General features: G+C 39.5%; 3 protein-coding genes across 4 annotated transcripts; 2 read left to right on the top strand and 1 right to left on the bottom strand.

The window, feature by feature from the left end:
• Nucleotides 1-213: 213 nt before the first annotated feature.
• LOC113141196 (heparan sulfate glucosamine 3-O-sulfotransferase 6-like) lies at nt 214-12,237 on the top strand. Its single transcript, XM_026325466.1, has 2 exons — nt 214-979; nt 10,671-12,237. The coding sequence occupies exons 1-2, from the start codon at nt 480-482 to the stop codon at nt 11,287-11,289; spliced, it is 1,119 nt and encodes a 372-aa protein (XP_026181251.1). The 5' UTR covers nt 214-479; the 3' UTR covers nt 11,290-12,237.
• A 5,436-nt stretch (nt 12,238-17,673) lies between these two features.
• Nucleotides 17,674-18,834, bottom strand: fahd1 (fumarylacetoacetate hydrolase domain containing 1). Its single transcript, XM_026325479.2, has one exon. It carries the CDS (start codon nt 18,641-18,643, stop codon nt 17,981-17,983), a length of 663 nt encoding a protein of 220 aa, XP_026181264.1. The 5' UTR covers nt 18,644-18,834; the 3' UTR covers nt 17,674-17,980.
• A 105-nt stretch (nt 18,835-18,939) lies between these two features.
• On the top strand, nt 18,940-22,120 carry LOC113141198 (hydroxyacylglutathione hydrolase, mitochondrial-like). Of its 2 annotated transcripts, none has more exons than XM_026325468.1 (9): nt 18,940-19,097; nt 19,534-19,703; nt 20,285-20,349; nt 20,433-20,550; nt 20,636-20,744; nt 20,868-20,971; nt 21,202-21,303; nt 21,393-21,472; nt 21,549-22,120. In XM_026325468.1, exons 1-9 carry the CDS (start codon nt 19,031-19,033, stop codon nt 21,646-21,648), a joined length of 915 nt encoding a protein of 304 aa, XP_026181253.1. In that variant the 5' UTR covers nt 18,940-19,030; the 3' UTR covers nt 21,649-22,120. The 2 variants fall into 2 exon arrangements, with proteins under 2 accessions (XP_026181253.1, XP_026181254.1); XM_026325469.1 differs by having other exon boundaries at nt 18,991-19,016.
• Nucleotides 22,121-22,163: the final 43 nt, after the last annotated feature.

The following is a 22,163-nucleotide window of genomic DNA, read 5'->3' as shown; positions in this document are numbered from 1 at the left end:
CATAATAATGCGTTGTCTAATGTTAACTTTTAAACACCTGATGGATTTTGTATTGTAACGTCTTGAAGGAGAGCATCTCTGTGGTGTCTCTCCCTATGAGCAGGTTTATCCCTATGGCTGGAGGAGGGTGGAGACATGTATTTAAAAAAAACACAGGCGTAGGAGAAGCAGAGAAGAAACCCTGGATGAGAGCTCAGACCTCAGAGCGCGCAGATACAGCAGGCTGGAAGTATCATCTGACCGCATGTGAGCGAGAGATTTCAAATGACAAAACTTTCTCGCCTGAGAAGGATTAATTTTCACTATGAAAATGTTTTTTGACAAGTCCAGCGTGGGATTCCGCTGCTGAGGGGAGCTCTCCGAGATACATTTGCGCAACAGGTTCTGCGAGATAAATTAACATCAACTCCGCTCCATGTAGGAAGAAGAAGAAGCATGCTGTCACCGCTTTGGCCCTTTGGCATCGAGGAGATCGACTCATGGGATGTGGTGGGTGCAGAGTTAGGTTCAACTTTGGAAAGGTGCTGTCCAAAGTCTCCGTGTTTTTTACCATGGTCCTGATCTTCACCTACTTCTTCTACTGCCTCACCGGAATTTGTGATTCGGCTCCGAGAGCTTTATACAGCCAACAGGCTTCACACAGAGACTATGACATTTTGGACGATCTGCGACAGCCGCCGCGTGTCTCCCCTGACGCGCCGTCTCAAAACCGCACAGCCTCCGCGGACGCAGAGCAGGTGGGCGCACCGGGACAGCATCAAATACCCGACAGCGCAAAGGAGAGCGACCTGAGCAGCGGCATCCCCGTGTCCAACACATTTGGGAGCAAAAGGTTTCCGCAGGCGATTATAATCGGCGTGAAGAAAGGAGGAACCCGGGCACTGCTTGAGTTTCTCCGCATCCACCCGGACGTGAGAGCGGTCGGTGCAGAGCCTCACTTCTTCGACAGGTTTTACGATAAAGGACTGGAGTGGTACAGGTACGGGACACAAGCAGATCACTCACATGAGAAGGTTAAAGTTGAATGTTAGACCAGCGATGTAAATAGCCAGGAATCCCACGAGCTTTAATTAACAAACACACACAAATTCATGTTCAATTCATACGAATGACACAAAAGTTTTTCATTCTTTACACCAAAGCTCTGAATGACATCTCGGCCAATGCAGGATGATGTATGGTGACAGGTTGAAGGGTCAAATGAGCTTCCCAACTCACATCCATTCACCTGCATGTGCAGAATTGCTGACGGCTCCTGTCAGTGCACAGGTCAGCTATCCACTGACTGGATGATGTATTCACATAAGCACTGGCCAATATTCTTCCTGAAGTGCGGATCAAAAGGCTGGTGAGGTCCCCAATGAGCAGTTCATCATCTTGACAGCCATCATAACATCATTTATACACTTGAAGACCACATCCTGTTTTAGTATTCCCACTTTGCTCCAAGCCAGACATGCAAACATAGTGTTTTTCAAATCTGTTTTTCAAATCTACAGAATATAAACCTGATTAGCTCATAACAGATGTGATGGCCTTGGTTGCATCTGACAGTTTTACAGTAATATAGATGGAGGCACATTAGGCATTCATCAGCTACTGTCCCACTGCCAGCAGCTGACGTGGGGTGACTGGACTGACCCAAACTATCATTTGTGTACAGTTAAGGCTCTACAGAAGGTTTTAGGTCTGACTAGTCCTCATCATCTCCAGATGTTCTACAGGCTGCTGGGGCAGGTCCCCTCAGAGCACAAACCCCTCAGCAGCTTCAGACTATTTGGACATGTGAACTCAGTAATCAAGATGCCCTAAGGAAAGAGGGAGATTTGATAGAGTCTTTTGATAGAGAGACGGTGTGAGAGCCTAACACTGAGGGGTAATCTAACCTTCTCTTTTTTTTTCTTAAGCCCCTTAGCTATATTTTAACTGAGAACATAAGGACACATGGAAACACTTTCACCACTGATAATTTTAACGTGTTGCTGAGCTTCTTCTCTTTTTTTCCCCCCTGTGAGCACATAAACACAAACATACACACTAGCACTTTCCATCCTCATCTACTACTTTTCTCTACTTTCTCTCCATTTTTTATCCTTATCATCCAGTTTATCTTCTCCCTCCTATTTCTTCCGTGTATAGGAGATGTCTTTGTGTAAATACAGAATGTGTGGCAGACCCGTTGTTTCCCAGTTTGTTTTGATGCGTTTTAATTAGCCTGGCCGGTGCTGTAATGTTGATAAAGCATTACTGCTGTAGTTTTGCCAGAGCGGTAACACTGCAGCAACACTAACATGGCCTGTGCAAGCTAGATCAACCATAAGAAGGGCCAAGAGCCTGAGTTGATGTATTGTTTTATTCATTAACAGTCACAAACCTTAAAATATTCAGTTTACTATCATACATGACAAAGAAAAGCAGCTGAGATTTAAGAAATTAGAACCAGCAAATGTTTGGTATTTTTACTTAAAAGTAACTGAAAGATGTTTTAATGATTTAATTGATTTAACTTTCAATTGATTGACATCAACAACTCCATGTGGAGCATCAAATTCTGTTTCCATATTTTTCTGAAGCTACAATCAGCCCAAAAGTCATAATGAATAAATGTCTCAACATTTATAAGTCAGTGTTTTTTAAAGGCAGTGTCATGCTGGAAAGCTGTTACAGCAGTTTATAGGATCTAATTAAATCAACTGTGATAGGTGTGAGCTACATTTTGTTGATTTTGAATTAAGCTGTTTTCCGCCTATTTTTTAATTTGGGATAGAAGTGAACTTATTTTAAAGCTGAGGTGGAGAACAGTTGGTGGGATTAATGCAACAAAAGAGAGATCAGCAACACGATCCTGGGTGAAATAACTGAAAGGTGATTCCCCTGTTGTTGCAGAACCACAGAGATTGGGAAAATTTGCTTGCTGACAACAGCAGTGAGCCAACAGAGAAGCCTGCTGGAAGTCTCAAAGAGCAGCGGTGTGTGTGCATTAATTGTGTGAATGCGTGTGCATGTGTTTGTGTGCACCTGATAGGTCTATTAATCACATTATAAGTACCGAGAAACCTCCTTAGACACTTCGCAGTGGGGCCTTGACCTTCGTCGTGGCGCCCAGATGCAGGTGTAATTTAGGGTGATGGTTAAAGTCAGGGTAAGGGATGAGGGAATGCGTTATGTCGGTGAGTGTCCTTTCAAATATAGCTGTACAAACATCCGTTTCTCTGTGTGTCAGTGACAGAAAGAATTCATCTATGTGGAACAAGCTCTTCACCTGACTGTCAGTGAACACAGGCTTACATCTGGAATCCAGCACTCTCGACAGCCACAAACACACTCTCATCTGATGTGGTGTGAGGCCGCTGTGTATGACAGGCTCTGAAAAGCATCTCGTCACAATTCTCATCTGCTTTATCTGCAATTCTCAGAAATGTATCCAGATTTACTGGATCATTCTTTGAATCGTAATAAAACACAGTTTAATATCTCTTTACATAAATGACTCAGATACTTATGACCCTTGTGTGCCTGGGTTTTAGCCATAACTTATTTAAATGCTTCCAAATCATTTTGTAGGAGAGTCAGAACCGGATAATAAGAATTAAAAACAACGCTTTTCCCAAAGATGCATGGCTGTGGATTAGCATATTTGACAGTAATTTGTGTTTTGTGATCGCTTGCTAGGTTTCATACGTCTAGGATGGAGAAATAACCGCCAGCTGTGTGCAATTTTAGCAGATGGTATAGAGGCATCCATGGTCATATACTGAGTCTTTGCTGTCAGATATTGGATGAAAAGGGGTGATGTGCACACTGGAGACACTTCATAGATCCCAAATGAATTGTTCCAACAACATTGTCTTCTCTGTGAGACAATCTTAAACCTCATTTCTGTGTGTTTTCCATTGCTTTTATCTGAGTGATTCAGTCAGTCTCCTCTCTCTTTCCTCTCCACCCACTCTGTCTCTCCATCCCATCCTCTAGTTTGCATGTGTGCATATAAGCATATTATGGTAATGGAAAAGCCACAAATAGTGGATTCAAAATAAAGCAAAACTTTAATGATTTTCTATGTAGTTTTATGGTTTTAAGGGGACTTCATAGAGTGATGGGTTTCATATGGGACTTGAGAGCCACCACAGAAAACTGAAAAACCTCAACTTTCCATGGCACAATCGTTCTGATTGTCACGACTCTGTCAGCATGATGTGGCTTTGGAAGTAGTACCTCATAAATAGTCTTTTTATTATAATCTCAGTTCCTTGATGACGTTAAAGTGAACGCAATTGTTCTTGTTGTCTTTTATCAGAACAAGCAGTTGTTGTTTTAAAACAGATGAACATGTGATTGTCAAAATCAGCCAGGCAGCCTTGGATGCAAGAGCCAAACTAACATCATAGAAATTGAATGACTTGTCTCTATATACTAGATTTATGAAACAATCATGCATGTATTTCTATTTGAGTAAAAACTCCACATCTCATCAATATTTTGAGAGCTTGTCGATTGGCTGACCTACGGTCTTGACGCGAAAGGCCATGCCTGATCGGATTGCTATTAAAATATAGTATGAATCCTTTAAGGGCAGCAGCACAAGAGCAAGGAGAAATGTCAGCACTTTGGTTCTTAAAGGGATATCGATTTATGTAAATAAAGATATGAAGTGATGACAACAGGTGAAAATAAGAATCAAGTATGCTGGTCTTCAGGGCCATTTCCTTTCAGTAAACAGTACATCAAGCTAATTGGATCAATTTTGTTAGATGAGAAAGGACAAAATAAGGACACAGAATCATCTCCATATATTTACTCAGTCCCCTCCTCTGTGATTTTTTCTATGAATCCAGATCAGATCATTTTCCCATTGCTTTTGGAATTTGTATTGACAATGGATATTTTATTTTATTTACATCAACATCAAGATTTTGTTTATACTGAAATAACCTTTGACCCCATGCATATTTCAAAGTAATATATGTGTATTTTATGTGTATTTTATTTTATTTCATGTATGCAATTTTCCCCCTTTTTATGATCCATGCTGTTGAAGAAAAGTATATACCATATTTAGTGACACTAATCAAGAGTACTGACTGGACAGTGTGTAATCTCCATGTTCAGTGAGCAGATTTTCTTTTGTTGGTGTTTTTAGTGATCCAATGTTTGTAAAGATAAATTAATCAAGTTTAATGCTTGATAAGGTAAATCCAATTGATTTGATCATATTAAGATATAGTGGAACCATTTTTTACCTTAGTTATAAGCTGTTAAGATTCATATGCTTATTGTTAGGTGAGACTGTGTTGTGTTCTACCCTAATTTCATAGTAGCACAGGATTCATGCATGTTCCATTTCAGTATTTTGTAGGAAGTTTGAATATTTACCATGTTAGTCTGTATTTCTGACAGTTAAAGTGGTTAAAATAGACTTTAATGTGCATGGGGAAATGCTTTCCAGAGCAAGTGGTGATTTTCCCAACACCTCGTCTTATGTCTCACCCTGCGGCCATTTGTGATACAGGCTGAACACGGCTGATCGGAGTAACAGACCAGGAAGTGGTCTCTGTAGTGCTGAGTTGTAGTGTGTTTTAATGATGCTGGGTGGTGGCCGGAGTTGGGTCTAGGTGATATTATAAGGTTTAAAACGGCCCACACTCACACCTCATATGGTGGGAATTATAATAATTTCAGATGCAACGCGATGCATTTGGGCCTCCGGTAAAGTCTCACGGAGGTTTGAGTTGTGTTGTTTTAGCTCCATGCTGTAGCTACTGAGGAAGATACTGTATGTACTAATAGTATTGTTCCACTTTTCTAAAATAAAATATTGTAGTTGCTTGGTAGTTATGCTCAGCTGTGTTGCCATTTCTAAAAAAGAAAAATGTTCACACTCCCTTATGTTAGTGTGCTATCATGCTATCATTTGGTTATGGACTGGGTGCATTTATTCTAGTCAGTAATTGGCAATTGACCAACAAAATGGATTTCATTTCTTTATAGAAAAACCCCCCACACACACATGTGCATGATTTTACCTCCTGCCCACCCACCCTCTCTCTCTCTCACACACACACAGATTCAATGGCACCCTGCAAACCACCACAGATGAAATTGTAAAACACTGCAGTCTCTGTAGAATACACCACTTCAACTAAACTCTCATCTTACTCTGTTACTGCCTTATTATTCACAGGAAAAAGAAAATCATCTAATAGCAATGCATTTAAAATCTGTGGGTGGCAACAGTCTGTCTGCCAGTCGTGTGGGTTCTCAGAAGGCTCTAACATCCACTTCCTCTCCTTCTCTTCCTATGGAGAGAGGTGACGGATGTTGGAAATTTGCCTGTAGGCCATTGACTGTGTGCTGCACACAACATCGAGCATGTTTGTGTGTGTTTGAATATTACTTTGATACACAGTGTTTCACTAGCAGTTCAGGAAGATTGTTTACAACATTGCTCATGAGTCTCAGGCACGAACAATGTTCAGGCTTTATAATTTGTGCTGTATTCTAACTATGGAGTCAATGACAGTTTAAGGGCCTCATCATTTGCTCATTTGCCCCCACAGACAATGATGGGGCCTGTGGGTGAGGGCGTTCGATGGCAGTGGCAGGTTCACATGCTCTTATAGCTTTCAAGCCTTGTCCCTGTATAAACACATTGATTTACATGTTTGCAGAGAGTTAAATTAGACCAATGTCATGTCTGTCTGTTAAATATGAAGCTATGTTCAATAACTGGTTCACTTAGCTTAGCATAAAAACAGCTCACCCCGCCCTCCAAAAAGGGATAAATATATTGGACACTATACTATACTGCCAGGCATATAGAATGGTTTCTTCTCTGCTAACCAGAGAAAACATATATTTTCCAAAATGTCAAACTCTTACTTTAAGTTGATCTGATTATAAAGTTTTCTGGTCAAAAAGGAATAACAGTACGTCCAGCCTGACACACTGACCCTCAGGCTTCTTCCGTCACCCTCTGGGCAATGGTGCACTGCTGTGAAATGTTTTCCTTCAGGTTTTTGTTTGTGTCTCATTTTTACAGCCTTGATTTTCCTTTGCCATTTTAATTGAGTGCCAACTAAGAAAGCATTTGGACATAGCAACGCCTGCCAGAGCAGAAGGCTCCTTCAGCAAGTCAGTGTTTAGCAAAGATGTTTCAGTAAATTACTATAATAATCCGTGGAATTTTAGATCTGTTTTTGTTTTAGGAAATGACATGATAATTGGATTTTTTGGATTTTTCTGGTCTACATGAGCACTGTTTTATGTGCAGATTGCTTTTTGTTAGAGCACTGCAGGGGATGTACTGTAGCTGCAGCACTACAGCAGGAGAACCCATAATCTTGGGGGCAGGAAGTCTCTTGGCCACATCCTTGTTTGCACGGTTAGTATTTAATTTTCTGATCCAGACTGCCGAGAACATATCAGTAGTGTAATCAGTACCACTTCAGGGAGGAAAAGCACTACATCCTTTTACCAGCAGGGAGTTCCAGACTAATGTGGCTAGGCAGCAAAGCTTTCCAATACTGAGCCAAATAGAAAACATCTTCATATCCCAAGTTACTTTCAGCACTGGGTATATTTTTCAAAACATATATAACATGACAATAGATTGACATGCATGCAAAAATTGACAAGAAATGAATCATCCCTGCTGTGTTTACAGTTTCTCCTAACAGATTTATGATAGAAAATTGCTATTATTGATTCTCTGATAATGAGACATAGTGTGATGAGGGGGGAGTCACAATTCATTAATTATTCATGACTGGAAATCCAACTTACGGTCAATTACTGAAGTGACACTTATGTGAAGGAGTGAAGGACAGAACATTGGGTGAGTAAGGAGAGGCCAGAGAGGGTGACAAATCCTCATCAGTAAACACCAACACCTCTGTGCCCACGTGTGTGTGTGTGTGTGTGCTTGAGTGGGCTTGAGCACACACACACCCACACACACACACAGACACACTGAATCACACACATGGTGAGCAATCCGTCATATGGAGACAGACGTATTGATCAGACAGATAAACAGGGGACAGACAGGCAGGGACAGATCATTTGCAGCTCTTACAGTTGGATAACAATCAATTAATGGTCTTTTATTATAGGGCTCATTTGATGCGGGTGGATTGAAATGGCTTAACTTAAAGTAAAAGAGTGATACTCGAAACTTACTCAGGAACAACTTTAAGCAAGTACTTTTTTTCTTCCTTCACACTCATCATGGACTCTACATGTTTGAACTAATTACACAACTACAGACATTTTCTTCATTGCTACATTTCTAAATATCAGTGTATGTTATTTTCTGCTTTCACCTTAGGAACTTTACATGTTTTTCTAAGTCATCTTATTACACATCATTTGAGTTATCTGTGTGACCTTGTGACCTTAACCTTCCGGCTTCTCAATAAAGCTATCTGCACTGACTGCTTGTTTTTTATGACTGCTGCTTAGCTCAGCTCAAAGACCGGACGGAGAGGAAAACTAACTAAACTAATTAAAGTTAATTAGGTTAACTAAAGTTTAATCTTTGCAAAGTGTAAAAACAGCCCTTCTGGTTGGTATCCATACAATATTTACTTAAACCACAGACAAGAGAATGGTCTTTCCCAAAATATCAAACTATTCTTTTAAGATCTCCACTAGAGTTTCAAATAAGGTTGTGTGACTTTGAACAATGTTTGACTACCCAAGAAAACCTTGTAATTCCTGTTTGCCTGGTAGGCTACTGCTGGTTAAGGGATTTTTTTAAGATTATGTGCTGCTTTTGATCACAGAGCAACTGTTCAGTCTGCACTTTGACTACTGACTGCTGCTTTGAACCATAGTCAATCCAATGTTAGTTTTTGTGCCAAGCAAGCAAACAATGGATTAATGAACTACTTCTTTATGGGTAGTAGTTTTTTTTTGTATGTTTGTTCGTGGTTATTAAATCTGTGTTTAACTGCTGCCAGTCGCATTAGAATAAGTGGCAATATTTCCACTGGATATCCATTAGTTATCCAGATTTCTGAATGGCCTCTTGTCATTGAGATTTGGACACTATACAGACTTCCAGTCTAAAAGAGGTAAGGCACATAGGCATTCCATGTTTATTTTACAGAAAACCACATGAAAGCTTTATTTTCATTCACTGAAAGTTTTCTTGGCTAAATGAACTACAGACAGTTTTTATGCTGTTTTCAACGTCGCTTGTGATCTGATTTTCATGAACTCCAAATACACTGCAACACTGCTTCACACAATCTGTCAATGTCAAATGTACAGTCAACACAAGAAGAAACAGTGGATTGGTCGAATAGCACGTTACCCACAGTGTCTGTTTGCCAGATAGTGTTGTAAAAGCAGTGTATTATAGGCAGGACAAGCTACTTTGAACTGTGAGGGCATGTTGTTCAAATCAGTACCAAAGAATGATCATAGAGTTTATAGAACAGCAGGTGCGCATGGTTTGTCAAGAAGAAACAAAGTTTAAACATATAGAATGAGAAGATAAATAAATAAAATTGGTGAATAAGGATTTGTTTGCAAATTTGTGTTATGCAAAATATATATCTCTGCAATAAAGCAACACATGATTGAACACTTGCCTTTTTACTAGCATATTCTACACAGCATCTCTCCTCTTTGCAGCCATATGTTTGACACACTAGCTGAGCTCAGCAACTTGCCATCTTAGTTGCACTTCCTGCACGATTTGGTCTGTTTGGGTCCTTGCAGGAACCCGTAGGGGAGATGAGGGTGGTGGGGGGTGTGCTGTGCTCTAACAGGAAAAAGGGGGGCTAGAGAATCTGTAGGAAATTGCTGTTAAGTGGTTCTTGAGGCTTTGTGGTTTTGACTCATCAGGCCCATAGTGAGTGGATGGTCCTGTTGTTCAGACCTTACAATGAGACTCACAGGGGCTGTCTGGGGCTCTCAGACTGTGCAGAAACATAGTGCAGTGTTTGAAGTTTTAATCACAGATTTTTGGGTGATTTTATGTTTTGTGTATCTAATGTGTTCAAGTTATCTTGTGATGAGATGTCTTCTCACTGAAGTCAGCACGTGATTAAATTAACAAGTGAACATTATAGATCGGGTTTGGTCTCTTTGCAGCCGCATTTTGAAAGTGGCTCTGGTTGATGATTGATGATCAAATATTTAAACATTAATGTCAGGTATATACCATAATTTTGACAAACTGAACAGTAGTAATGCAGCAGTACTCTTTATATATAGAGTATATATATATATATTAACCATGGAAATGACATGATATGAAAGTGATCACTTAGCAATGGAACCATAGAGTATTATCACTTAACTCTGCAGCTCCTCTCAGCTCAGCAGAGCATTTCTGCATTTTTTTAGCTCATTGTTTTTGATTGTATAGTCCACCAGTTCACTCCCACTGCTCTCATTAGCATTGTTTCCAGATGTCGGAGGCAGATGTGCTTTGTGGCTGCTGGATGTGGATAAGGAATTCTTTGCTAATACATCAGTTGTATTAACTTTATATAGTTGTGATAATATGTCAGTTTTGTTTAGAGCTTATTCATCTGCCCCAAGTTGCCAAAAAAGTCAATGCATACTGCTTTAAAAGATATAACAGATGTGGGCATCATCAGGTGTGTTAGAGTGTGAAATGGAAATCTGTGTCTGACCAGTTTGATCTGTTCATTTAGGAACTTGATGCCTCGAACACTGGATGGCCAGATCACTATGGAGAAGACCCCCAGCTACTTTGTCACAAAGGAGGCTCCTAGCCGTGTCTGCACCATGAACAGCCAAACCAAGCTCATTGTAGTGGTCAGGGATCCTGTGACTCGGGCTGTATCTGACTACACACAGACACTGTCCAAAAACCCAGGTCTTCCATCCTTCCAGAGCTTGGCCTTGAAAAATTCCTCCTTGGGTCTGATTGACACTACTTGGAGTGCTGTGCGCATTGGTCTCTATGCCAAACATCTGGAGAACTGGCTCCAGCACTTCCCCTTGTCTCATTTTTTGTTTGTTAGTGGTGAGAGGCTGGTGTCTGATCCGTCTGGGGAGATGGGCCGGGTTCAGGACTTCCTGGGTCTGAAAAGGGTTGTTTCAGACAAACACTTCTACTTCAACCAGACCAAAGGTTTTCCCTGCTTAAAGAAGCCAGAGGGGAGCAGCAGACCTCGTTGTCTTGGAAAATCTAAGGGTCGACCTCATCCCCAGATTCCTTCTGAGGTCTTGCAGAAACTCAGAGACTTCTACCGGCCTTTCAACCATCGTTTTTATGAGATGAGTGGGCAAGATTTTGGCTGGGACTAACAGAGGAGGATCCTGTGATAGTCCAAATAAATGCCAGTCTCTTACTTTTGAGAGAGATTGACTTTAAAGCTAAACAGGACTACTGTTCTCAGGGATGGGGGTGAAGACTACAAAGTCTGAAAACTGGGACTCTTTTGGACTATTCTGCCTCAGTGGAATCAACATGACATGCAGCGCTCATGTGACTATCTCTGTGTTGTTGTAGAGTAGAAGCTGATATGGGCACAGTGCTGCCAATAAAGTTATACATACAGTTAATGGCTTAGTTATTAAACCATTCACTTGCTTGTATGTTAATGTTATACAGAAGAAGAAGAAAACTAGGTACCAAAGAGAGGCAAAATCGCTGCCTTTGAATACAATTTGTGATTTGCTTTGTGTTATGTTTATAAAATAAGCTGATATTTATAGTTCTGTTACAGTTACAGATTTTTTATGAGTGAGATCTATTTATTCCATGACATGGCATAGAACTGACTATATGTTCTTTGACAGGACATTAGAAAAAATGTCGTACTTGTGATCAACCACTATTCTTTCTAATTATGGGATGTTTTCCTTTGATTGCACCTATATTTTCATTACCTTCATTACATTTCCACATGGCCTTTAGGTTGCCACATAGCTTGTTTCAGTACATTACAGTTAATATACCAATGATACCTCATCTGTAAATATTAAATGTATAACAGTGAACAGGATCCACAAATACACCCTTACACACATTTCTTCAAAAGTACAGTACATCACTGTTTTCATCTACCACGGACAGCACCACCTGTGTTACCTGTTAGTCACAAACGAGAAATTACTGTATAAATAAATCTGTGATTGTTCTTTAACCATTTTAACTCCATATATAAGGTACACAAAGCACAGTGGTTTGTATAAAGCCTTCATTGTGACTCTGATTGTCTGTGTTGTGAAGTAAAGATTTATCTGACATGATGTTCATAGCGTTTTTCATTTCATGGTGACTTGAAAGCTGTCACTCAAAGTGAGAATCTTTATATGACCCTCAAAAGTGAATCTTAATCCAACAAATATAATAAATGTAGTTAGTGCATGTACCATTTCTAATCCTGTTAGTGGAGTGGAAACTAACTGTTCACTCATAGCTTACTGACAGTAGCTATCATTTCTATCTTTGGATTTATCCTTATGTGTACATGCCAGTGATGAGTGAGAAGTGGCAATTTGTTTGCTTCCAGCAATTTTCTAAAATCATGATCAAGTTATCCCTCGCTCTCTCTCTCTACTCGTCCTTGTGTAGCTGTTCCTCACTTATGTATTGATATTAACTGAACCAAACTTTCAAAATCACAGCAGCCAAGTTATTTTTGAGCAGATAACGATGCAACACATGAAACACATTTTATTGAAAGACTTAGTTGTATCAAAATCACATGCCAAAAATCTGTGACCATGTTTACAATGCAAATAATAATAATTAAATATGTGTTCCTCTTGAACTTCATCTTTCTCACAAGCTTTAATTTTCTCTCCTGCTGTCACTAGAGCAAAATCTCACTCTGACTGTTTCCCTCTCTTTATAAGCTCCTCACTCTGCTTTTTCCTCTTGCCACTTCCACCCAGTGAGACCACATGCACAATCTAAGGCCTGCCTGCACCATAGCCTTTAATTATGAGAGAGAGAAAGCCCCCTTAGCCCTAACTGGACTCAGAATTAGCAGCAGAGCTGTTTTTCATGGTACGCTATCCTGTATGGAAGAAAAAGAAAACATCTGCTCTGGTGGAACAACCAAAAAAAGAACCAATTCAATAACTGAAATATACACTGAGCTGCAGATGTTTTTAACAATGCATGGAAATATGCCTGACTAATGCTTGCATTCTGTGATTAAGCCAAAAATATTCTATCAAATCAAAAGTGAGTTTTTTGAGGAAATGTCAGTGGTTTGTGAGGGAAAAAATACCATGCTGCTTGTGTGTGTAACATAGTGTGTTTAATTAGTTTACGTGCATACAGCGAGAGCTTTGTCTGTCCCCATACAGTTTGCCTCCTCCATTTGCAGTCAGAAGTCACACTTCTCTGTTTATGGGTCTGGCACTAGTTTTTAGTGGACCTCACTAAAATTTAAATGTCCCTGGCTCACTTCATGTGTGCCAACTTTTATTATTCTCTTTTGCCAGTTGTACTGATAGCTGCCTTTGCACACTGCCAGCCCAGCAGCAGGCATTAAAGATAACTGATTTAACATTCTGCCATCTGGGAAAGATGTTAGTATCAGTGTTCACAGGACTAGCCCAGTCGTTATGTTTCATCAAATCAGCAGGCTATCAGCATAAAATTGTCACTAAACACTGGTAATGATGTGAAATCCAAATGAGGTGAATGAAAGAATGGGCAAGAAAAAAATGGAGAATACATTATCTAACAGGGCTACATGAAGCTGAATGAAGCTCTACTGAGGCGCTGCATAATATAAACAACTTCATGCACTTCTGTGATCAGACATATGTCACATTACCAGACTTAAAAGTCTGGTAATAAGTGGTTTCTTAGAAAACAAAACAAATTAAAAAGTGAGGTGACAGAAGCAGGTGATATTACATCGTTTTATCTTGGTCCTCCTCCATTAAAAATGATTTTCTTTATTGTTATTATTTCATTGTTCATTTGTTTGGCCACACAATATCATACAACGTGTTATTAAACTTGCCAATGTCAAATTCAACATGTTTTGCTGTCTGTAATTCAGAAAAGAGTTAAAGATTTTGGTTTATTCCTTCTCACATTCAGCCAAAGCCGGGACTCAAGAGCTTAAAGTCAAACTAAGATATCAGACTCAATGCTTCTGCCAAAGTCCGATGATAGATATGATATTTTCCTCTAAATGTGTTTGAAATACAGTATATTCTGGTTTATAATTGCTCAAAACAACTAAAATGCAAAGACAATAAATAACAGGTTAATAAAATTCCAAATCCTTCAATCACATGGGGATAGTTATTTGTGTAGCTTGGGCTGGCATGCAGCTTCCAAGGCTTTGAGTCCACAGTTTAATGAATGCCATTGATTCCTACCATTGTGGATTTGTTTGCAAGAGTGAAAATTGCCCAGTGTGGATTCAGTTACTGGCCACTGTAACTATTTCAGATTAGGCCTGATGAGGGATGTATATATTGTGTGGAGCTCCTTATTTAGGAGTAATGGGCATATGACTGACAAAAAAGAAACAGAGGAAGGGATGAACCAACTCTGAAGGCTACACTAAACGAAACGTAGCAGATAAAAAGTAGGATTAGAGTGTAAAAGTGGTTTTCTTTGAGCAGCCATAATGAAGATAGTTCATACTCAAGACTCCACACATTTTCCACCCATACCACAGTCTCCTTCAATTCAGGGAATAAGTGCTCTGGGATTTTTTCTCTCCTCTGTGGTTTAGGCCTCATAGTATCTTGTTAAATTGTGACTCCAGCTTTAATTGATGAGAGAGTCATGAGGGTTGGAGAGATTTTAAATTAGTTGTTGCAGTTCAACAGAAATTGGGGAATTTTTTAGGGATAAGGGATTAAGAACTTTTACAATAGAATTTTATTACATTGTTTTTCTGGACACATTTCAGCAAATATTTCTGTTGCCATTTTAGTCAAAACTATACCAGCCATGGTCTGCTTATTGGGCCTTGATGGGAAAACTTGAACAATCAAAGTTTATGGAGAGGCTTACACTTGGTTGACGAGGTACCAGCTAAGACAAACATGCCAAATGAATGGAAACCTTAATAAAACTGCCTTTTTAAAATAAAAATACAACAGCTAATATTTTCAAATCACATTCTTTTTATTACACTTAGAAAAAAAATCAAATATATATGAAAGAAAGATACTTAAACCAAATGCTGTTTAGTTTTTAAATGATACCCACTTTGCTTTCCACCTGCGTTTTCAGACAAAATGTTAACATGCTACGTGCAGTCAATCAGTCTGAATAAAAGAGGCTTGCACCTGGCCTTCATGCATGGTTTCTTTTCATTTGCCAAAGACCCTATTCATTATTCTTCAAGGGTAAATTACAGCCCCATGGTTTGGCCTACAAAAATTGAAATTGGTTCTTGATTAGCAGCATGGTTTTATTAATCCTGTCCGCCCACTTATTCTTTCACTATGAGAGAGTGAAAAATGAAATGCACTGTAATGGTTTGCATGCAGGAGAGCCAGTCAAAATGTGTCAGTAATTTAGGATACATGAAAAAAAAAAAGGCATACCCAGTATAGACAGTAGCCGCCTGCTTTTCCAAAAATTAAGAACGATCAATTTCCTGACCATGCGAATGTATGTCTTTTTGATGTGTGATGTCATATGCGTCCTCTCTGAGTCAGTCCTTCCAACGGCCGCATGTGTCTGTGTTTTTTTCTCAAAGACTGGCCACACCACAGCAATGTCTGTTGAAATACCGAGCAGCACGCAAAGTGAGGCATCTCAAATGGTCATTTTCTGATTATACACACATTGCCAAGCTGTAAAACATTTTCACATGTTGCATCCTTGCAATAAATTTCATGTCAAGGAATGGTGCTTGCATCTGCCAGAAAAGGGCAGTGGGAAATCTCTTAAAATTTTCAAAACCAAAATATTGGACAAATTAAAATTTTCATCTGATGCCAAGTAGAAGACACAATAAAAGGGCTGTCTTAAGATGCTAGAGTAAAAGTAAAAGTTAAGGGAAAAGAGAGTGACTACAATTCATCCTGGGGGTGAGATGACTATAATAGTAATCAATAGAATAGCTGTTTTAACTCAAAACCACAAACCTCATGGTGGCATTAAAGGAACAATCTGCATGTGCAGTAATGTTTGGACCAATTCATCCAATACTTTGTGAGAAATTTCAGTCTGGACAGTGGTAGGCTGAAGCAACCAGACAGGCCAACATGATCATTGCTAAGGCCAAGACACTAGCATGACCAAAATAAAAAATATGTCAAAATGGAATAGAATAGAAACTTTGCTGCATTGCAAGAAAAGCTTAAAGCACCTCTGTTTGTTGCCCCCTGACATGATTTCATGTTGGTAGTCTATGTTAGATTGGAAAACTGTGGTCTTCATATAATCCCCTCTGCCTTTAAAACATCAAATATATGTTCTCAGGCTCCTTCTCAATGACAACACACCACTTCATGTAACAAATGCTGAACCAGGGCTAAGCTTCCACTTTGAAGCCATTGTTAAAACCTGTAAGGGTGTAATACCTCCAGTCACATGGGGACAATGAATAGTATGATTCATATCTCATAAAAGACGACACCTGTGAGCACTGCTTCGACTCTGTTCGTACATGATGGGGAAAAAACAGGCCATAACTGCGTTTCCCAGATCCCAAATCTAATTGAATATGTCATAACTGTTCAAATGATTGAAACATATAAATCCAGATTATCCTGGGGGCCAGAGCTTCGGTACTATGAGTCTTGGAGATAACATGCCCTAAAACTACAGGTGTGGGAAGTACACAGACTCAGGTTACAGCAGACTGGCTTGGGACAGGTTGATGGAGGCTCTGATTGATCCTTAAAACAGAGACGCCTGTGGGAGAATTGTAATTGAACCTAGAGCAGATGTTAACCAGGCCAGAAAGAATGTGGTTATGGTGACGGTAGACAGCCTGAAAGTTGAAATTACACAGGAAGAACAGAAATACCACAGGAAAAAAAAAAATTATTAAAAGATTTTGAACAGACAGGTCTTTTTTGGTGTATTTAATTGTTAAAGATGAACCAGATGATACATTGGATGCTAAACTGCTTGCATGGTTCATTCTGCAGTTATAAAAATATTTAGAAACATTTGTAAACATGGTAGTTTGCAGCAGAAATGTGGTGTTTGAGTGTGACCCCATCAAAATGTCTAAAGAAAACACATCTCAGTTAATCCAACAGAAGGCATATCAAAATTTAAGAAGAACCACAGGTAGCCAGGGCCAAACCGTCAGTCATCTACACTCCATCACCAACGTAACTATTTTCTGCGCTTGAACATGTCTGGGATAAGCTTTTTAAATTTCCAAGCTTCTGAAGAACGCACCACATAAATTCAGACGGTGCTGTCTGAAGTGGTTCTGGAAAATACCATGTGGTGTTAGTTGGTATTTATCAGAAGTAAAGAAGGAAAAACCAAAAAACTAATAGATTCAAAATTTTTATATTATTATAAAACTTTCATTCAAATCATGAACATGTTACAGCACTTCTAAATTCTGTTGTCTCTAAAAACAATAAGACCTATACTGTGTCTACCTCTTTAACTAATACCATCTACTCAAACCCTGTACCTGTCGTTTGGCTCAAATCTGTTTTGAAATGAGAACTATATGTAATTTTCTACATTTCACTTCACAATACAAAAATGAAATAAGAAAATTACCTTATTGCTTTAATTTGCCTGTATACATACTGGAGTATTTCCATCATGTTGTAATGTGTGGTGATTCTCATATCCCTGGTTTGAGTGAAAGATACAGTACATTGATAATCAATCAGTGTTTGGTCTATAAGACAGCGTGGCATCATTCAGAATTACAGCACCACACTGCCATCTGCTGATCCACACAAACACTGGAAATATATTCAACAGACGTGTATTCAGGTTTCGAGTAAAATCACCCTGTTATCATGATCTGACTCTTCTGATCTATTTCTTTTGCCTCATGAGTGTCTTTTGCTTTCATTAATGGTCCTGTCTGTCCACTCTGAAGCTCATAGTGATAACATCTTCGATCCCAGCCTGCAGCTCATCATGCTCCTGCACGGCAGAAACTCCTTTAGGGGTCCCTGTCAGGATGAGATCTCCCTCCTCCAGGCTGATGAAGTCGCTGATGTAGCTGATGAGATAGGGGATGGAGAAAATCATCTGGGAGGTACAGCCGCTTTGCCTCAGCTGATCGTTCACCTTCAACCACAGTTTCACGTTACCAGGGTCGGGGATGTGCTCTTTAGGGATGAACTCACTGACCGGGCAGGACGTGTTGAAAGCTTTGGCCATGGTCCAGGGCAGACCCTTGGACTTGCACTCGTCCTGGATGTCCCGGGCCGTCATGTCCAAGCACAGGGCGTAGCCTGCAACATGCTCCATAGCGGAGGACTGTGCGATGGCTGTGCCCCCTTTCCCGATCACCACCCCTAACTCCACTTCATGGTGCAGGTTGCTGGTGTACAGAGGCACCAGGATGGGGGAGCCCTCTCTTACATATGCAGAAGGAGGCTTCAGGAATAGGACGGGCTCTGCAGGAATCGCGTTTTTTAACTCTTTGGCATGATCCGCATAGTTTCTCCCAACACAAATAATCTTCCTCCCCCATTCCCAAAACCGAGATATATTTCGTGCAGTCATTGTGGAGAAATGTGACGATTTGGCCGCTCACCAGTTTCTGAACTTTGACCGACGGTCAGGTTACTAGAGTTTTTACCTACGGCAAGCCCAAAGGGACATATAGAAGATTCAAAACGCAAACCAGAGGGGTTATATCGATTGAATTGAGAAGTTTAACAGGCACAAAGTATAAAAATAATATCCCTCAGATGATCCATAGTGTGTTTTTATATTTAAGTCAATGTGCAAATAAACGATCGAACACGTGTTTTAGTGATTACAGACGATCTACTCCCCCAGAATTGATTGGTGGAGCCTGAAAGGTGAGAGTTGAAAAGGGGCGGAGGAGGAATGAACCAGACAAACTTTTCTGGCTCATAGGAAATCGACCAGGGTATATCTGCGGTTATGTTATTCAGGTCACTAGTAGGGGGTACCTGTACTCTCATAGGAGCTGCAACTGCTTTTAAATTTGGTACGGTCCACACGATGGCTCATCTTTAGCATCCAGACATCTAGTGTGCTAACAGATGTGTTTACATTTATACGGACTAACTACATGTTTAGATTTAATCGCATTTTAAGAAGAGCAAACAGAGAGAGAGATTGTCAGGTGAACACAGGTGACCTGTCTGAGCAAACGTCTCCACTCTCTAATCTTCTGTGTGACAGATGTGTTAGATCAGGGCTGGGGCCGCTGGGTCATTAAAAATGAGCGCAGTGGCTTTTACAGGTAGAGTTAGCATCGAAGCTAACGCCCAGCTACTTGAAGCTTGTGTCGTGTTTGCTCGATGTGTCAGCACATGACCTAAACAAAACGAACCATCCAGCTTGTATAAGAACACAAAGAGTTAATTATGACGAACAGGCTCCTGTATCTGTCAAATGTTGACTTGTATCGTGTCATGCAGCACCTGTGGAGGTCCAGGCCCAAGCAGCTGCTCTCATTCACAGCGCAGCCAGGAAACGAGCAAATATGAGGATTGAACTTCTCCCAGCCCTCACTGACAACTACATGTACCTCCTCATTGATGTGGACTCCAAAGAAGCAGCTGTTGTTGACCCTGTGGAGCCAATAAAGGTCCGTACCTCTGTTATTATAATTCAATAGTGGACAGTAACTGTTTTTTTTTTTTCTTTAAGTACTGTAGAAAATGTTTGTACAGTAAAGGCAAATATTGTACTTTTCTACTACGTTTAATTTATATAAGGGCTAAGTAACTAACTAGTTACTAGTTAGTTTACATATTCATATTACCATACAAAACACATATGTTCAGCTTATATGTTGCATCAGGGACTGTAAAATATAATTCTCTGTAACAGCAGTTGTAATTTGATTTCAATTTATAAATATCAGGAGCCCTATTGAGAAATTAATTTTAAAAAACAGAGAAATGTCCAATTTCCAGTCTTATTCCAGTCAAGTCAATGCCTGAATAGTCAGTGTGCAGATCAGTATTAATGCAGTCATATCCATTAATGCAGATTGAATTCACTAACTTCAGCTGCCAGCTGCCACATCAAGATGCTGTTAAAAATATTACTGCATCAGTCATAATGATCCAACAATGTAGGATGGTGTACAATGTACGTATAGTAAGTAAATTTACTTTGACATTTCAGCATGACTTCCCCTGATTGCATTTGTTGTTTCAACAGGTTGTGGAAGCTGTCAGGAAACATGGTGTAAAACTCACAACAATTCTCACCACCCATCATCACTGGTAGGCTACATGTTAAGTTAGACTTTATTTTAACGGTACACAAATGTACACTGCCAATACTTACTATATTGATTGCTCTTTAGGGATCATGCAAGTGGAAATGAAAAGATGGTGAAGCTAATGCCAGGACTGAAGGTCTATGGAGGGGATGACAGAGTTGATGCTATTACCAAAAAAGTTTCTCATTCCCACAATTTCAAAGTAAGACCATCAGGTCATGTATCCTGCAGTCCAGATATAAGCCCCATAAGACCAATGTTTTCTCACTGGTGTCATTCTTTCCCAGCTTGGATCACTCAATGTCAAATGTCTGTTTACGCCATGTCACACAACTGGTCACATCTGCTACTATGTGACAAAAGAAAACAGCACTGAGCCACCAGCTGTGTTCACAGGTTTGTCAAATCACATGAAACTTTTAGCTGAAATGATTTGTACAAATAAATGATGCAGCCACTGTAACAAGTCAACCCCCTGTCATGTGTGACCTAGGAACGCCTTTCTTATGTTCGTTACAGGGGACACAATGTTTGTTGCTGGTTGTGGTAAATTCTTTGAGGGCACAGCGGAGCAGATGTACAAAGCCTTGATAGAAATTCTGGGGCGCCTGCCACCTGAAACAGTAAATATACATAGTCTATAATATCTCTTCGAAAGGTAATAATGAAATTCTAAATGTAGCACTGGAGACATGAATCATATTTTAAGTAATTAACAAAAGATTTGGGATGGAAGCCATTTTCGATGAGTTAACTTCTGTAGTTTATAAGATGTTATAAATGATCCATTTTTGATTTGGGCTTGCCACAAAGTGTTTTTAAGTTGCATGAATAACTGTGCTGTTTGTTTAAGCGTGTTTACTGTGGTCATGAGTACACTGTCAGCAATCTGAAATTTGCTCGTCACGTGGAACCAAACAATGAAGTCATTCAGAAGAAATTAGCATGGGCAAAGGTATTTAACTGATTTATCACATGTGTAATTATTACTTCAATGAGATAAAATAAATACATTTTCCTAACTGTCTATTTGTATTTCTGTAGGAGAAATGCAGCAATGGAGAACCCACTATTCCATCCACTTTGGCAGATGAATTCACTTTTAACCCTTTTATGAGAGTGAAGTATGTAGTTTGTTTAGGGCTATTAACTGTCAAAGTGGTGCCTGGCTTACTCATATTTTTTTGATGTTTAATTTAGAGAGAAGTCCGTCCAAGATCACGTAAAGCAGACAGACCCGATTGAAACCATGAGAAGTCTCAGGAAAGAAAAGGATGGTTTCCGGGTGCCCAAGGAGTGATAGCTCATGCACTTATGCTGTTTCTGAACAACTGCTTACAGCACTGCAAGCCGTCAATAATATAGTAAAGACAATATCTGCAACTCATCTTCAAAGCCATTTGAAATTAAGCCATTAGATTCACTGTGTCAAGTCAGAAATTTTGTTCAGCCCTTATATGGCTATAAATGGATCTGTTATTGTTTTAGTTGTATTTGATTTTTTTTTGTTTGTTTGTTTTTCTGGTTTTGTTATGACCATTTTAAGGAACATATGGCCATTAATTGAACGATTTAATATTATGATAAATGAGTTTAATCAACCTGCAAATTTGGAGTTACAAAGTCTTATATAGTATGATTTAGTAATATATTGATGTGGGAATTGTTTTATTCAGTGTTTAAATTTAAAATCTTTGAGACAGAGCTACTTTAATAGTAAAAGAATGAAAGATGTGTACAATTTTTGTAAATTCATAAAATATTGTAATTTCTTTGTAAAGCTTTGCATCCATCTTTTATCCTGACATTGAATGT

The sequence above is a fragment of the Mastacembelus armatus genome, chromosome 8, assembly GCF_900324485.2.
Source record: "Mastacembelus armatus chromosome 8, fMasArm1.2, whole genome shotgun sequence".
NCBI classification, from domain to species: Eukaryota; Metazoa; Chordata; class Actinopteri; order Synbranchiformes; family Mastacembelidae; genus Mastacembelus; species Mastacembelus armatus.
The sequence above is the reverse complement of the archived record's forward strand: the minus strand, read 5'-3'. Positions and strand labels throughout refer to the sequence as shown.

Coding starts and splice junctions, on each gene's coding strand:
- LOC113141196 (XM_026325466.1), top strand. CDS start 480: ATGGGATGTGGTGGGTGCAGAGTTAGGTTCAACTTTGGAAAGGTGCTG. Junction 980..10,670: donor AAAGGACTGGAGTGGTACAG/GTACGGGACACA, acceptor CTGTTCATTTAG/GAACTTGATGCCTCGAACAC.
- LOC113141198 (XM_026325468.1), top strand. CDS start 19,031: ATGTTATTCAGGTCACTAGTAGGGGGTACCTGTACTCTCATAGGAGCT. Junction 20,972..21,201: donor GGCGCCTGCCACCTGAAACA/GTAAATATACAT, acceptor TGTTTGTTTAAG/CGTGTTTACTGTGGTCATGA. Junction 21,473..21,548: donor AACCCTTTTATGAGAGTGAA/GTATGTAGTTTG, acceptor TGTTTAATTTAG/AGAGAAGTCCGTCCAAGATC.
- fahd1 (XM_026325479.2), bottom strand. CDS start 18,643: ATGACTGCACGAAATATATCTCGGTTTTGGGAATGGGGGAGGAAGATT.